General features: G+C 51.7%; 3 protein-coding genes across 3 annotated transcripts; 2 read left to right on the forward strand and 1 right to left on the reverse strand.

Annotated features, from left to right (window-relative positions):
- Positions 1-76: 76 nt before the first annotated feature.
- On the reverse strand, positions 77-4,064 carry N7515_002030 (uncharacterized protein; the record flags this gene model as incomplete). Its single annotated transcript, XM_056662774.1, has 4 exons — positions 77-1,610; positions 1,698-3,113; positions 3,168-3,884; positions 3,946-4,064. 4 exons carry the CDS (start codon positions 4,062-4,064, stop codon positions 77-79), a joined length of 3,786 nt encoding a protein of 1,261 aa, XP_056524887.1.
- An 833-nt stretch (positions 4,065-4,897) lies between these two features.
- N7515_002031 (E3 ubiquitin-protein ligase SSM4) lies at positions 4,898-9,527 on the forward strand (the record flags this gene model as incomplete). Its single annotated transcript, XM_056662775.1, has 3 exons — positions 4,898-7,910; positions 7,967-8,864; positions 8,924-9,527. 3 exons carry the CDS (start codon positions 4,898-4,900, stop codon positions 9,525-9,527), a joined length of 4,515 nt encoding a protein of 1,504 aa, XP_056524888.1.
- A 635-nt stretch (positions 9,528-10,162) lies between these two features.
- Positions 10,163-14,162, forward strand: N7515_002032 (uncharacterized protein; the record flags this gene model as incomplete). Its single annotated transcript, XM_056662776.1, has 3 exons — positions 10,163-11,501; positions 11,537-13,495; positions 13,675-14,162. The coding sequence occupies 3 exons, from the start codon at positions 10,163-10,165 to the stop codon at positions 14,160-14,162; spliced, it is 3,786 nt and encodes a 1,261-aa protein (XP_056524889.1).
- Positions 14,163-15,838: the final 1,676 nt, after the last annotated feature.

Raw genomic sequence — 15,838 nt, forward strand, 5'->3', positions numbered from 1 at the left:
GGGGAAGAGATAAAAGAAGCAAGGGGGATAAGAAAATAAAAACATAGATAAACATGATACATGCTGTGATCAACGATTACAGCTCATCTTTGACTGAAGCTGCAGCACTCTTGATGCTGCTCGTCGCATCGTCAGCATGGGATGCGGCAGTCTCGACTGCCTCAGATGCGAGACTGCTAGCGCTGGCAGCAAGATCGGCCAGCTGAGACTTGGCACTCTCAACAGCTCCGGCGAGACGGACTGTGGCGCTCTCGATTGCATTGGGCTCATCGCCGTACATAGCAGCGCTGGCTTTAGACTGGATATCCTCAATGGCGTCCTTCGCGACATCGATATAGCCAGACTCCTTGCCGTAGACGGCACTGCTGATTTGAGCTGAAGCCGTTGCGTAGGCGTCAGCGGCGGCATCGGTGGCCTGCTCATAAGAACCCTTGGGAGTTCCGTAGATACCAACACTGGCAGCGTCGACAGCAGCATGGAGTTGATCATTCGCGCGCTGCACAATCTCTTCTACACTGGGGGCATCTGAAACGATAGAAGCGGCGGCAGATGACGCAGATCCATAAGCCTCGCTGATATAGCTAGAGGCAGAGGAGACGGCGGTGACAGGGTATGGGGTCTCATATGCAGAACGCAGCTTACTCAATACGCTTTCGGTGAATGAAGGCTGCTTGCCCACAATCAACTCGGAGACGAGTTCTTGTACTGCCTCAAACTGCGGACGCCCGTTGTTCACCACTTGCTGTAGATACGGTGTGGGTGCACCGTAGATCTGCTCACTGGCCTTGGATACGAGTTGTTCCCAATTCTCAGAAACCTGACTCGAAAGAGACTCCACAGGACCTGTGGAGGTTCCATAGACCACTGAGCTAGCTGAAACGGAAGCCATAGAGAGGGAGGCAGAAGCTGCAGAAAGAGCGTTATTGTATCTGGATGAGGCATCATCGATGATGCTTTGTGCTTTGCCGTCGTCTGCAGAAGAGATAATTGAGCTTGCCGATGCGACGACAGCGGCCAGGCTGGCAGAAGCCAACGAAGAAGCGCGCTCGTATTGAGATCCTGCCTCCTCAATGATTCCCTTGAAACTTCCGGGAGCCGGGGTGGGAGCGGGGCTGCCATAGACTGCACCAGATGCCGTAGAGATAAATGCAGTATAGTGCTCGTGGGCCAATCCGACTGCTTCATAATAGCGGCGCTGCGCATCGAGGACGAATGGTTCGAGACCAGACGGGCTAGCTTTTGTTGGCTGGAGCTGAGCTAGTTGTTCGGAGGCTAAGCTGAGTCCTTGGTCCAACCGAGATGATGCAATTGACGAGATTTGGGCCAAGGGCCCGGCGCTGGATGGCGTGGGGGTAGCCCGAACTGCATGGAGCTTCGCCTCCAGCTCCTCTGTGGCATACTTGAGAGACCCGGAATAAGCCGACTCAATGGAGGCCAGGAGCTGGGCGTGAGCAGGAACGCTGGATTGAGCCATTTGACCTAGTACTTGAGATTTCGCAATCTCATAGAGGATCTTAGCCTGCTCTGTGGAATCAGCAAATGCTGAGCTGGCTCCACCAATCACAGACTGGACGACCGGTGTCGGTGTGCCGTAGATGACGGAGGATGCACTGTAACAGAAATTCGCATTAGCGAGGACTCGATTTTTCATGTGATACTCAATACTTGAAACACGCTGGATGATCTATACTACTTACGCGGCTATAGCCTCATTATATTTCCCAGAGGCAACACTGGAAACCTTCTCTCCGGGACTCAAAGGGGTACCATATAGTACGGCCGAGGCAGCGGACCAAGCATGGGCGTACTGATCACTGGCCAACGATGCTGCCTTCTCGCCAACTCCGGGCGTGGCGGATGCGCCGTAGATCGCTTCGCTGACAGCACTGCTCGCCTCAGCATAAGCGTCACCAGCCTTTTTCGCCAGATTGTGCAGGGTATCCTGATCCTCATCGATGATGGGCGCTTGTCGAGAGTTTGCGTCGGCAGCAGCAACACCGAAAGCCGGTCTTGCGGAGGGCTGTTCCTCTACCACAATATCATCGGTCATGTAAGACTCGGCATCGCCGTCAAACTCCGCCTCGAAGTCAGCTGTCGTGGAAGACGCATCAACGGTGGTGGTGTGTTCTGAAGCATGATCCACTGAGACTGACTCTGACACCGTCTCGGAATAGTCATCGTGGGAGGAACTCTGGCTTGCGGTCTCTTCGCCCAAAGCTTCGGTCTCGACTTGAGGCTTGGGTCTCGCTGGCGGGGCCTCGGTGCGAGTGTCGAAGTTATCGCTTACTTCACGAGCAGCGATCTTCCAAATCCCAACCTCCTTCAACCGGACAAGTTCTCTGGCAGCTTCTTCGGCTTCATGCATGCCCTGGTCCAAGATCTCGCTTGCGACGGTTCTGGCATCAGACACCGACTTGTGGTTCATGCCGACATCTCGAATCTCGTTACGCCATTCTTCAAGTTGAGCTTTGAGAGCATGGTATTTGGCCCAGTCTTTGTATGTGACGCTATCCATCCACGCCCAGCGCATGCCAATTTCCTGTAAGCCCAGATCGCGAATATTGTCGAGGACATCTAGTGTCGAATTGACCGCAGCAGTGACTCGGCGAACGAGTTCGTCCTCAAACGAAATAGACCACTCGCGGAGAGCATGGGCACGATCTCTGACGGAGATAGCAGAAGTTCGAATTTCCTTTACCAGCAAGTCGCTGGTGGACTTCTCAATCTCTGGGGCGTCCTCCTCTGGCATCAATTCGGCGAGCTCATTAATTCTTCGCTTAACCGAAGAAAGCTGTTCGGCAGAGACGGATTGAAGCGCCAGAGAAAGGCTCTGACCATGGCTCTCCGCACTGCTGGTAACCAGAGCAGACACGATTTCGCCAATACGTTCCTCAAGGTCTTCAATGGCTTTGTCAGCCGCGAGAGAGAATTTGCTTTGCCACCTCTCAAGGTCGGAGTCAATCTGCTCGCGAGATTGCTGTGCTTGCTCGGTAGGAGACAGGGTGGGTTGGCTAGGAGGCTGGGTTGTGGACGTAGGAATCACAGTACTCGTGGTGTGGGTCGGTTCGCGCGACTTGGTGATTGAAGAAATAACGGGTTGCACGGTTGCAGTACTAGAGAAAGGAGTTAGCACAGGCATGGTTCGAGTAACAAGGGGCTTCAAGTACCTATCCACTTCCTCTACGACAGCGCGAAGACGTTTGCCCTCCCTGTAACTGGCCAAACGCTGGCCAATTTTGACCAGCTGGGGCTCCACTTGCTCCGAGTAAAGACCAGTGATGTGGGGCCATAGCGAGCTGTTGGCAAAGTAAACGGCTGACGACCAAGTATACTGTACCCTCGGCATGACATGAGTCACCATGACACCCTGCGTAGTAGAGTACGCCTTTCCGATGAAAGGCATGGAACGTGCGTAAAGAGGCACCAGATGGCCCTGACAGACGGTGACCACAGCGTTGCTAGCCTTCTGATAGTAAGGTGAGACAACACCGATAGCCTGCTGGACATAGGGGTTGATCTCGGCCAGATAAAGCTGGTGCACCTTATCCTGAGCAATCTTGACTCTTGGGTTGACTTGCAGTTGCCATTGCTCGAGCCCATAGGCCTGAGCTTTTACCAAAGCCGGTGCTCCATACTTTTCATATCCTGATGTGACAACCTTGGCCGCCGGGGTATAAACTCGTTGGTTCAAAACCTCCACGTATGGACGGGCTTGATCGACATAAGGTGCCGCATAGGTATCATAATATGGCGTGATATAAGGTTCCACGTGCGAACGGGCAATCAGGTAGGGCTTGCAGACTCGAGGCGATGTCTCCGTAAGGTCTGCGAGGTTGGTCGGGCATCTCAGGAATGGTGTCACAAGCGCATACCAGATGCAAAGCCTGAAGGGGATAATGTTAATGGGAGCTCTGACGCTGTACAAGCACGGCGATTACCACTAACCTCACAATAAGTCCAACCGTCCATCGCACAAAGCCCCTCTTCCGAGGCTTCTCAAAATCCGTTCGCCCACTTGTCTTGACCGTGGCCTCTGCCACTTGGCCATTCTCTTTCACTGCCATTGCGACTGTGGTTGACCGTGTCAAGGCCGCGCGACTTGCTGAAATGTGAGGTAGGCCGCCGTATGGAGGTTTCCCTTTCACACACTTGGATCGAGTCGACTCAGTGAGAGATTACCGCTGCATCGGAGAAACGGTCACAGCCTGTTGGAACAGGTGGCTTCGATCTTTGGAGCTTCAATGAATCGAGCAGATTAGCTACTGTAGGCGGAATGCTCGCGTCGGTCTTGGCGCTAGTAGCAACTTTCACGGGCCGCGGTCAGATACCAAGGCAAATTCCAGGTGGGTTGATGCCGAGGAAGACAGTGTTCAACGGAATCGAGTCTGGTAGAAAGCGCAGAATGTGGTTTTGTATTTTTTATTATCATCAAGGGAACAAGGAGAACCCCTCCGCATATGACACAAGCAAGAATTGTTTTTGGTCGGACCTCAGTGAGGTCATCGGTGGCTACCCGTACTGCAGATACGAAATTACGCCCGTAACGGCACCGTGGCCCGCATGAAATGCCGTATTTGACGTACCGCCAACGCACATAGCTGAGTCAGCAAATTGGTCGCCGGGGGTAGCGAAGCATCTGGGCTGAATTACTTTGTTACTATCAAGCATCGATGATCTACAGTCCACGCTTGTGAGGTAAGAGTGTCCTATCATATACAGAGCTCGTGACAGGATCAGCCTATTGATTATTTCATCTAGCTCAACCTCCACTCGCATTTCCTGCAAACACGAGCCTTTCGTATGTTTATACTTGGACCTTCCTCTCGAGCCCGCTTTACTAGGAATATGGTGAACATCTGATCAACCATTACCGTCGACTCGGCGAGAATCACGAACCATGGAGCCCACGAACCATCACTTCCGCGACGCTGCGGGTGGCACCGCAACCCCCGATCTAATGAACGACCCAGCTTATGACGAAAGGGAAAAGGGATTTGAAGACCTGGATACTTGTCGGATATGTCATGGCGAGGCAACGGAAGAGGAACCACTGTTTTACCCCTGCAAATGCAGTGGAAGTATCAAATTCGTCCATCAAATATGTTTGGTAGAATGGCTGTCGCATTCGCAGAAGAAGCACTGCGAACTCTGCAAAACGCCGTTCCGCTTTACCAAACTATACGACCCGAACATGCCTCAGAGCCTCCCCGCGCCTCTCTTTGTGAAGCAAGCCTTGATTCAATGCTTCCGAACACTAGTGACATGGCTACGATTTGTGCTTGTTGCCTTCGTCTGGCTGGGATGGCTACCGTGGTCAATGCGCGCGATTTGGAGGGCACTATTTTGGCTTGCTGATGGCCGGTGGTCTCCCAATGAGACGGTCCGGGCTCAGCTCGCACAATCTGCCCAGGAAAGCCTAGGACAACTTGTTTCAAATGACAGTGCTGCAAATGCTGCTTTAGCCGACTCGGTTTCCTCCACGGTCTCGAATGCCGCTTTCTCATCTGCCACTGCGGCGCCATCTGTACAATCATCACTTCTTAATTTCGCACCAGGCGAGCCGCTCATGCTCACCCTCATCAAAAAGATCATACCTACTCTATTCATGCCCGCATTTACCTCGAGTGTCGGACAAGGCAACACACAAATCAACTCCACAGCCAGCTCAATCAAACCTCGGCACCCCTCATGGCTTTCGGACGTGAAGTTCCTGAACTCCTTAACACCCTACCCAACAATCAATAATATGATCATGGACACATTGGAGGGACAGCTCATCACCCTTCTTGTGGTCGTTTCATTCATTCTACTCTTCCTGATTAGAGAATGGGTTGTTCAACAGCAGCCTATGGCCAATATTGCTGAAGGGGAACGTGAAGCTGCTCTTGAGCTAATCGCCAATGCGAATAACCGAATCAATGATCGGTTCAATGCGGAGGGGGGCCTTCAACAACCAGACGCCGTTCCTGTTCAGCCAGAAAATGAAGTAAACGAAGAACGTGCTGATGCCCATCAATTGGGAGATGAGCTTCCTCGTTTTGCTCCTCACTCCCCAGCCCCCTCCAGTGGTTCTGAGTTCGATTTCCCCGAGCTCGAAGCAGAGCTAGGAGACTATGTTGCAAACGACCCAGATTATGAAACAGAAGGCCTTCCTCCTACAGCTCGTGCTCTAGCCTTTCGAGACTTAGTAGCTCGGACTCATGGTAATCATGAGGAAATGTTGCGCATTCTTCGAGAAGAGGCACACTCCGATGATTTGGATTGGATCGTGAATGCAATCACCGGGCCCAATATCAACCGGGATACACCGGCAGGACCTTCTACTCGACCCCATGTCGCGGACGATGCGGAACTCCGCGATGGCTCTGAAGCGTCAGCTTCCGAAAATGGAGGTAGAATTGACCATCCGCTTAATGCGGCCGCCGGACCTTCCGCTCAGAATGCGGATCAGGAGCCACCGACTCACGACAATACCATCTCTGCCGCTGACGTGCAGGTGGACCATCGCCCCCCGCAGAATATCATGGAACGGATGTTCGACTGGTTCTGGGGAGATATCACACCTGCAGAGGGCGTTGTAGCAGAAGCGGTTCTCGCGGATGAAGAGCATATTGTCCAGGATCCTGCTTTAGAAGACCCATTTGTGCCCGTTCCTAATCGAATGGAAGATAACCCAGCAGATGCTGCGGCCGATGCTGCAGCTGCAGCAGGCGCTGGCTTAGACCCAAACGACATGGAAGGAGTCGAGGGGGACGACTTCGAAGGAATTATGGACCTCATTGGTATGCAGGGTCCAATATTTGGTCTCTTCCAGAACGGTGTCTTCTGTGCACTTTTGATTGCCTTCACAGTAGCCATTGGTATCTGGCTCCCATACTTATGGGGCAAAATTGCTCTTGTCTTGTTAGCCAATCCTCTCGAACTTGTGATTGGTGTTCCTATAACGGCGGTCGAAGTGGTCGCAGACATTGCGCTTGATACGCTTATTGGTGTTGTGGGATATCTTATGTATTGGTTCACCCTTGCTTTCAAGATCATACTAAGTCCTTTTGGCGCTTTTGTTCCTTTTGGAGAATGGCTACCTCAAGACAAGTCTGTCACAAGTGCATCCCTCTCCCTTATCGACGCAAGCAGCCACCGCTTGAACAAAGTGCTTAAAGCCTTCCTTGTGTTCCATGAGTCTGATATTCCCATGTTCTCCGTGCTCTCGCACCAGGCGCTCAAGTTGCATCAGGATCGGCTCGCTGTTGTTTTCCAGTCACTATATGCCACTGCCAAGTTCATTTTGCATGACTTCCCGCTTCGCATCTTGACCCTCGGTGTACCAGGTGCTTTGTCTTTCGACTTAGACCTCTCTTATCTCAAGAGTTTCGTCAGCCAAATTCAGCAACAACTCAGCACCTTCGCGAAGTCGACGCTGTTCTCCATGCCTGGAACAAGGTTCATGAACGCAAGCGCAGCAAAGGCAGCGTCTGCCGCAGCGCCGGTCGATTATGACTTAGCCGTCTGGGATTCCAAGGACCGCGTCATTGCCATTTTCATGGGCTATCTACTTGCCTCTCTGACAGGGCTTCTCTACCTTCGTATTACAAGGTTGCTCTCTGGTGCGACTCGGGGACAGAGGATCGAGGGCCTGCTTGCCGAGGTGTTGGTCCAAGCCGGAGGGGTGATGAAGGTCATCCTCATTATTGGGATTGAAATGATTGTCTTCCCTTTGTACTGTGGGAGTCTACTTGATCTTGCTTTACTTCCTCTATTCTCGGGAGCTACAGTGGCCTCTCGTATCGCTTTCACGGCCTCGTCCCCGCTGACCTCGCTATTCGTGCACTGGTTCATTGGTACTTGTTACATGTTCCATTTTGCCCTCTTTGTTTCCATGTGCCGGAAGATTCTGAGAAGTGGCGTCCTTTGTGAGTGTCATGCTTTTCTACCAGAAACCACCTCTTTTGCTAATGTTTCTTCACAGATTTCATTCGTGACCCCGATGATCCGACATTCCACCCAATTCGGGATGTCCTCGAACGCAGTATCACCACACAGCTCCGTAAAATTGGGTTCAGTGCCCTTGTATACGGTGCATTGGTTATCGTCTGCCTAGGTGGCGTCGTCTGGGGCTTGCACTTCACCCTAGATGGTGTTCTCCCAATACACTGGTCAGCCAGTGCCCCGATGCTCGAATTCCCAGTTGATCTTCTATTCTACAACTTTGTGTTGCCGGTAGTCATTCAATCATTCAAACCATCAGATGGCTTGCATGATCTATACGACTGGTGGTTCCACAAGTGCGCTCATTTCTTGCGTCTCAGCAACTTCTTCTTCCCCGAAAGACACCTAGAAGAGGAAGGCCACCACGTTCGGAAGACTTGGTGGGGCGTCCTCTCTAGAAGCCAAGGTGATTGGGAACACCCGATAATTGGAGAAGATCAACAAGCGGCAGCAGAACAGGAAAATCGCGACGTTTACTTCCTGCGGGATGGCCGATATGTGCGCGCCCCTGGCTCTGATCAGGTCCGCATTCCCAAAGGCAACAATGTTTTCCTCGAGGTCACTGAGAACAACGAACGTGTTGATCAGAAGCCTGACCTTGCCGATGGGCTCCATGGCCACTCTAACGACATGTTCACCAAGGTTTACATCCCTCCCTCCTTCCGGACTCGAATCGCTACATTCATCTTCCTCATTTGGTTATTTGCCGCCACCACCGGAGTAGGCATCACTATTATCCCCCTGGTCATTGGTCGGAAGATCATCATGTCATATTCGTCCACACCGGCTCCGGTGAATGACGTTTATGCCTTTTCAAGTGGTCTTTGTGTAGTGGGTGCGCTTGCTTACCTGGGTTACCATACCCGCACTGCACTTGGGTTTGTGCGAGAGCATTCAGGCCTCTACCTTCGCTCCCCCGCCGGGCTGGCCAGACCAGTCTTGGTCTTATGATGCATGCAGCCCGACTTTTTTACATCGTCGTTGTTGCCATCATCATTCTTCCATCACTCTTCGCACTTCTCACAGAACTATTTGTTCTCATTCCAGTACACACCCTCATTGGTGATGGAGAATCACACGTTGTGCATGTTGTTCAGGACTGGGCGCTCGGGGTGTTGTATGTCCAGATGGCCATTAAGTTGACTTTCTGGCAGCCCCATTCCTGGGTGGCAGCTGCAGTCAACAGTGTGTTCCAGGATGGTTGGTTCAAACCGAATGCCAGCCTTGCTACACGCGCCCTTGTTCTTCCAATCATGATTTTCACGGCACTTGCAGTTGCTTTGCCCCTGTCGTTTGCGTTCATCGTGCGCTGGACGATCTTCTGCTCTCATGTCGGATTGCAGCCCAAGATCTACCGCTATGCCTATCCCACCACACTTCTGATTGTGTTGTCTGTATGGATGGGACATTTATTGCTGAAACGAGTCGCAGCCTGGCGGACCAATATCCGCGATGAAGTCTACCTCATCGGGGAACGACTACATAACTTCAGCGAGAAACGAGCCCGGGACGTTGGTGTGTCTCGCGTGATGACAGGCTGACCGACTGAACGAGTTTTGGACATCTTTTTCTCTTGATTTCACTGGCATCATTGCTATTGTGGCCACCCCCTTACGCTTTAGCCTTATCACATGTGTAAAACCCAACTTAAATGAATAGAACATATAATTCAAGTACTTTCGTCTAAGGCTACCATGTGGTATAGAAGATGTGGAGAATTTTCATATCTTGGTACCGCGTAATCTATTCCATGGAGTTCCAACAGCGATCCTCCAATAATGGGCCGTCCTGTTACATATTCGTTCGCCTGAGGCATATGTTCATGCAGAAGATTGTAATGGTAATACCGTACTTCGAATATCTCCATTGCCTGCTGCCTGCCACGTGACCCACTGCGGGTCTCTTGGTGGTCGCTCATTGGTTAGGCAACAGGATTCCCTTCAGCGCTGGATGCGCCGGGCCCATCGTGTGGTTATCGGCGGCCTTCATCGCCATCCTCAAGGCATCCATTGAATTTGCTCTGCGAGACTTGTCGATCTCCCTTTTCTCTTCCAATGGACTATTACTCCTCAGCGACTCTCAGTATGGGCTTTTGATTCTTCCATCTGCAGTGCTTATACCTCTAATGTTCGAACTGTATCTGTGATCCTTATCAAACCCCTCCGCAATCGCCAAGATGTCAGTCCTCCGACATGGAGGAGGAGGCGGCTTCCTCCAGCGACGCCTCACAAAGCTATATACAGACACAAAAACCTCCTGCGAGAGTGTCACAACGGCATCGAAAGCTCTGGATGACCCAGAGCTGGTCGCTCTCCACGGCAGTTTCCAGAAACAGAGAGATCGTTTGCTGGCATGGGGTCTAGATTGGAGCGATGCAAGCGCCGCGCAGCCCAACGATATCGATGAATCGTTGACCGCTGCAGGCTTCAGCGACGTTGTTGAGAGTGTTATGTCCTCGATCCAAGAACTACTCAATGATGCCGAACAAATCCAACATTTGGACGCGCCTATGCTGCCTTCCAAGGAACGAAAAGTCGATATACCTTCGAAGGATACACTGAGCAGCAAACCACTCAAAACACAATGGACAGAGGAAGACATCGCCCGCTCGAAGTCAATCCTGAGTGAACTCACCGGCTGCATCGATACTCTCTACGACCTCTCGCGCTCTCGACGAACGATGGCTTCCAGCATGTCATTTAATAAGAACAGCGCGCGTCGCCCGCGACCCAATACAACCTCACCCTACGATTCCTCACATGGCTCGTTTTCTGAGTCGAAAGAAAAAGTTCAGAGCCCAACTCAAATGTTTGATTCCTATACCTACTCCCCTACAACACCACACCAAGATTCCCTAAATCCTTTTCTCCCATCCAACAACCTCCTCATTGATCGGTCGGCTCTACAACTATATGGAGCGGCCCACGATAACAGTCCACCACCATATGAGCCTGTTGCGGCGTCTTCGAATTCTCGTGCCATTGGACGCCTGAAGTCTTCGGCCTCGCCTCTTCTTGCGTCCCTTAGAGAGTCTCATGTCTCTGTGCTCGTCGAGTTTATGCCCATACTAGCGGACTCGAATATGGAAAACAAGAGTGCCCGACTGGAGAAGCTTCAGCAATCTCTCGAGCAACTGCTACAGAACGCCAGAATCTCCCACTTAGGCCTGATGCGATTTTTGGGCTACTGCATTGATAACTCGAATGCTCGCTATGCGTTTCTTTACCAGATGCCAGTTGACTACTTCCCCTTTCTTCAGAATCCCAGTGATTTGTTGAAGGAATTGAAGCCTAAGCCACTGGTGGCTCTCCTTCCTTCAGCAGAGGAGTACCGGGAGAATCGGGTTCCGAACCTCGACACTCGCTTTCGGCTTGCTTACGATCTCTTGATGTCGGCTCTGCACTTAAGAAGTCAGAACGCCGTTCATGGAAACATCAACAGTAGCAATGTGATTTTCTTCCCTGGTAGAAGTGATGCCAGTGGTGATGAAAGCGGTCTTGCACCTGATCTTCGCCGTCCTTATCTTACTTCCCCGGCACGATTCTCTCAGGATGGGCCTACCCCGAGCCTTTGTCTTCAGCCATGTATCGCCATCCAGATGATAAGCGATCTGTCGAAGATGATGGCGCGTGGGCCTACGACCTTTACTCGCTTGGCCTCATCTTACTGGAGATAGGGCTGTGGGCACCCGTTGGCCGGCTTTGGAAGATGAAGTACGACCGCTCATGGTTCAAACATCGCGTCGAAGATCTCTATGTCAAGAAACTTGGACCAAAGTGTGGAGGTGCTTATCTCCAAGCCGTTCAATTGTGTCTTGATGCTCCCAACTTCCATTTATCCACACAACCGATGACCGACCTTGGCCTTCGTGTTCCGCAGATTTACCACTACCCAGTGCTTGACTTGTCAGACCCTGATGGCACCTTTTCCTTCTCCATGAACTTCATGTACACAATCTGCAAAATCCTCTGGTCATGTTGCCGGATTGATATCTTCTCGGCACCTTCAGCAGAAGAGTTGGATGATTGCCTTCCACTTGCTCTTGTGCCCACTCCTGAACCTGTCACCATCCAGGACAAAGTCAATGCATACAAATCAGCGAAGCTCGAAAGGTCTCAAGCTGACAAGCAGCTACCCACAACTCCTGCTGATTCATGGGGTGTCGTTCAGGAAGACAAGCCTCTTGTGAAGCCACAAAAGAAGCGTACTGTTAAGAGACTGCCTAACTTGGAGATTCCCGACGAACACTTGCAAGAGTGGAATTGCCAGATAATGCCCAGAGTGAGTCGTCTTCTTCAGAAGATCTTGAAAGAGTCATCTGAGTCATGCGGTGTAAATCTCATTATGACTGGAGAGTCATCTGAAAGCGCCAAAACGACAGTCTGTGTCACCTGTACCAGCGTGAAGAAAGTCAGAATGGCGCTCAAGAAGCATTTTTCCCTTGGCCGGGACGATTGGGATTTGATAGTCCTCCGTGGCGAGATCGAGCGCTCTAAGCTTCCTCGAAACAGGCGCCGGAAACCAGCCAAGGCCCGACCTCCTGTATCAAATGATATACCTTTTCGTCAGCGGGAACTCAACCCATGTCACCAACAGCGGCCGCTGTGTGGAGCATCTATCGGTGCCTTTCAGAACGAGGAGCACCTACCCCCCGTCTCATACGGTGGTGCGGTCTTCGTTGACGGCTTGCCCTATGGTCTGACAGTTCACCATATGTTGGAAGCTCCCAGCGAGGATGAGGGCCCAGGCGATGGCCCTGAAGACTCCACTCAAGACGCTCCTTCAAGATCGGCTGGCAACTGGCCTCGTGACACATCGCATACCCCACATCCTGGATTCATGTATGACTATTCCGAGGATGAGTCTCCCGAGGTGAACCAGGATTTCGAGATTTCCGACTGGGAGGACGGAGACGATGCATCCCAAGGCCCCGAGTCCGGGTATGATGAAGTCTGGCTCTCAGATGACGATTCCTCGGATGATGACTCTCTCGGTCCGGATGACGATGACGATGACGCTGCATCTATTGGCGATACTGCTGGCATCGAACCAGGTGAAGAGCCCCGGCTGCTTGTCACTCAACCAGCTATTGACGACGTACACGACGACTTTTTTCCATCCCCAGAAGATCGCGACGATGAACATCTAGCCTCACACTCCCTGGGTTACGTTCACGCATCGTCTGGTGTTCGACGCTGGACACGCAAGGGTCTGAAACATGAGATAGACTGGGCACTCATCAAAGTCGACGAAGCCCGCATGGATCCTCGCAACATTATCCTCGATACCACCAGATCTAGTATGGCTCGTGCGGGACGCCCTATTCCGCCTCAGCCCATCTACCTGAATCAGGTAGCCCGTATGGAGGAGCTAGGTGGGATGCAGGTTCATTGCTGCGGCCGAACAAGCGGACTACAAACGGGGCAGATATCCAAGGCCATGACATTGGTCAAACTTCATGGACGGCACTCTTTTTCAACCAGCTTTTGCGTCAATGGGAACTTCGGAGGTAAGAGGCGCACCTCAGATCCTTGTTTACGTCCATACGATCCTTAATTAGATACCCTTTTTTCGTTTTTCACATGCATCATTTGTCACCCTTAGCTGGTAAACAACAGCACCACCTCTTAAAACATCAACTCGTATCGAGTAAAAGTTTCAAGAAGCTAATCTATCCCCATCCAACAGCCCCCGGCGACTCCGGCGCATGGGTCTTCGACCGCCCAACCGGCCGCGTCTGCGGTCACGTCCTCGCCTGGTCCGCAAAAAGCAACACCACATACATCTCCCCAATGGAGGTGACCTTCGAAGACATCGCCCGCACCCTCGGCGCCTCCCTCGTCTCCCTCCCCGGCGACCCCACCCGCTCAATGGGCTACATCAACCCCAACTCCCAACCTGTTCAATATCGCTACCAAACACAGCGTCTTCCGGGCGACTTCGGAGCTCTGGCTCTTGGCCCATCTCCCGGTCCACCTGTTCCGCCACACCCGCATCATTATCCTCATCCCCATCCTCATCCTCAAGCTCACCATCCTGGTTACGGACGTCCCCCGCCTCCGCCTCCACCTCCTCCTGGCTCGCAGGCCCGTGGATCCGTGTATCGTGGTCCTGTGCCTCCGATTCCGCCTTCTCTCCTGACTGGTCCGCGCAATATCGAGCGACAAATTGCTTGATCTTTTGTGTGTTTCTGCTATGCCGTAATGTTTTAGATGTCGCTTTTATGATTGCGTTTGTTTTCATGTTCGTTGAGGATACCATGGAGCGGTCTTTGGTTTGCGCAACTATTAGTCTTTCTTGATATAGGTATTTTATCATAATTATTCTCACGGGAAATGCATACATGAAGGGAGGTCCTACTTGCTGCTCACTTACTCGCGTACTGGCTCGACTGAGGAGTGTTGGTGACAATTGCAGGCGATAAAGATAGCCTGCTGCTAATATACTGCGAAGGCAAATGACTCAACGGCGGAACCGAACATGACATACCTTCGGGTCAACTGGCGAGCTCACTAACACCACCGCAGTTCTTTAGTTAGTTAACATCCCCAGACTTTCACCGGTTATAGATACAAAATAGAATATTTTATTCATAATATTCTGGAATTACCACGCGTCTTGAAGAACGCGAATTCTTATGATTCAAAGAGAGAAGCTCGTGTCGTTGTTTTGAGCCAGTGTTTCCGACAAGTAGCGTTGAATAGGACGTATCCCTCAGACCAAACATCTCAGCTGAACCTAACCTGAGGCTAACTTGGGCCATAGTTATAATTTACTTGAGCAATAGAATGTGCAAAACGATAGGGTACACACAGTACCTGAGTAACAGAATTCTATAATACTGTGTAATGAACGACAGTTCCGGGTGTTTCATGTCATAGATCGGATTGCGTGACGCGGACACGACGCGGACGGGTTCCCATCTTTTCTAATCAATACTATGGTGATCCATAATCAAGAGCCCAGGACAGTGCTCATAAGATGTCGTGGATAGAGCCATCGCGGTCCGCCATAGTTTCCCATGCAGGCAGATTGCTCAGTTCCTGTATCGGGCCTGGCAGGCTGGCACTCTTTGCCCGACAGCAGGGATCGAAAACCACCGTTTCTAAGGTCACCAGGTCATCATACCTTTGGCACTACCATACTACGGACAAAGTCAACGGGGCTGTACTGACTCGGTTCAGACATGGAGGGTTCTCTTTGATCGCCCGGGACGCGGATGATGGTACGAACTATCGGATATCTGTTCATCCTCAAAGGTCTACACTGTTAAAGAAGAAGAGCGCAAGTGAAAACTGGAAACTAAGAGTGGAATTGTTGATAAACTTGGTCCTCATTGGAGGTGTGCCGGTTCAGACATTGAACGGCCAGGCATAGCCCGCAGCCCTCCAGTTCCGCCACTACCATTGCAGATGGTAGTAACCATTGACGTCAGGAATTGACGCACCCAACTCAATATAGAAGAAGCTGGGCCCCCAGTATCTCCAAGGGCGTGGCAGTAGGGCACTTGTGCAGTATAAAGAGGTTCTCAAAGAGTGGGAGCCAATCATGAGCCAAACATAAAACCCACGAGAAGCCATGGCCGTAAGGCACCCACAAAATGGGCGGGTGTGCATCCTCCGGGGGACACAGCTCAGATGGGCGGGCATGTGCGTGGTCAGTCGCGATAGGGCTGATCGGGCGTGATGGAATTACTCCGGGCGAACCTCGGTCTGGCAGTTGTGGTTTCCCATTGTCGTGGTGTCGTAGCCATTGGCCTCGAGGTAGGTGCGGAACCTGGAGTCCTCGAAGGTAATGGTATCCTGGTACGCGCAATTCTCGCGCCGCCATCATGTCTTTTACAACGCAGAGG

The sequence above is a fragment of the Penicillium bovifimosum genome (assembly GCF_028826915.1).
Source record: "Penicillium bovifimosum strain IBT 22155 chromosome Unknown utg000002l_segment0_segment0, whole genome shotgun sequence".
In the NCBI taxonomy this organism is placed as follows: Eukaryota; Fungi; Ascomycota; class Eurotiomycetes; order Eurotiales; family Aspergillaceae; genus Penicillium; species Penicillium bovifimosum.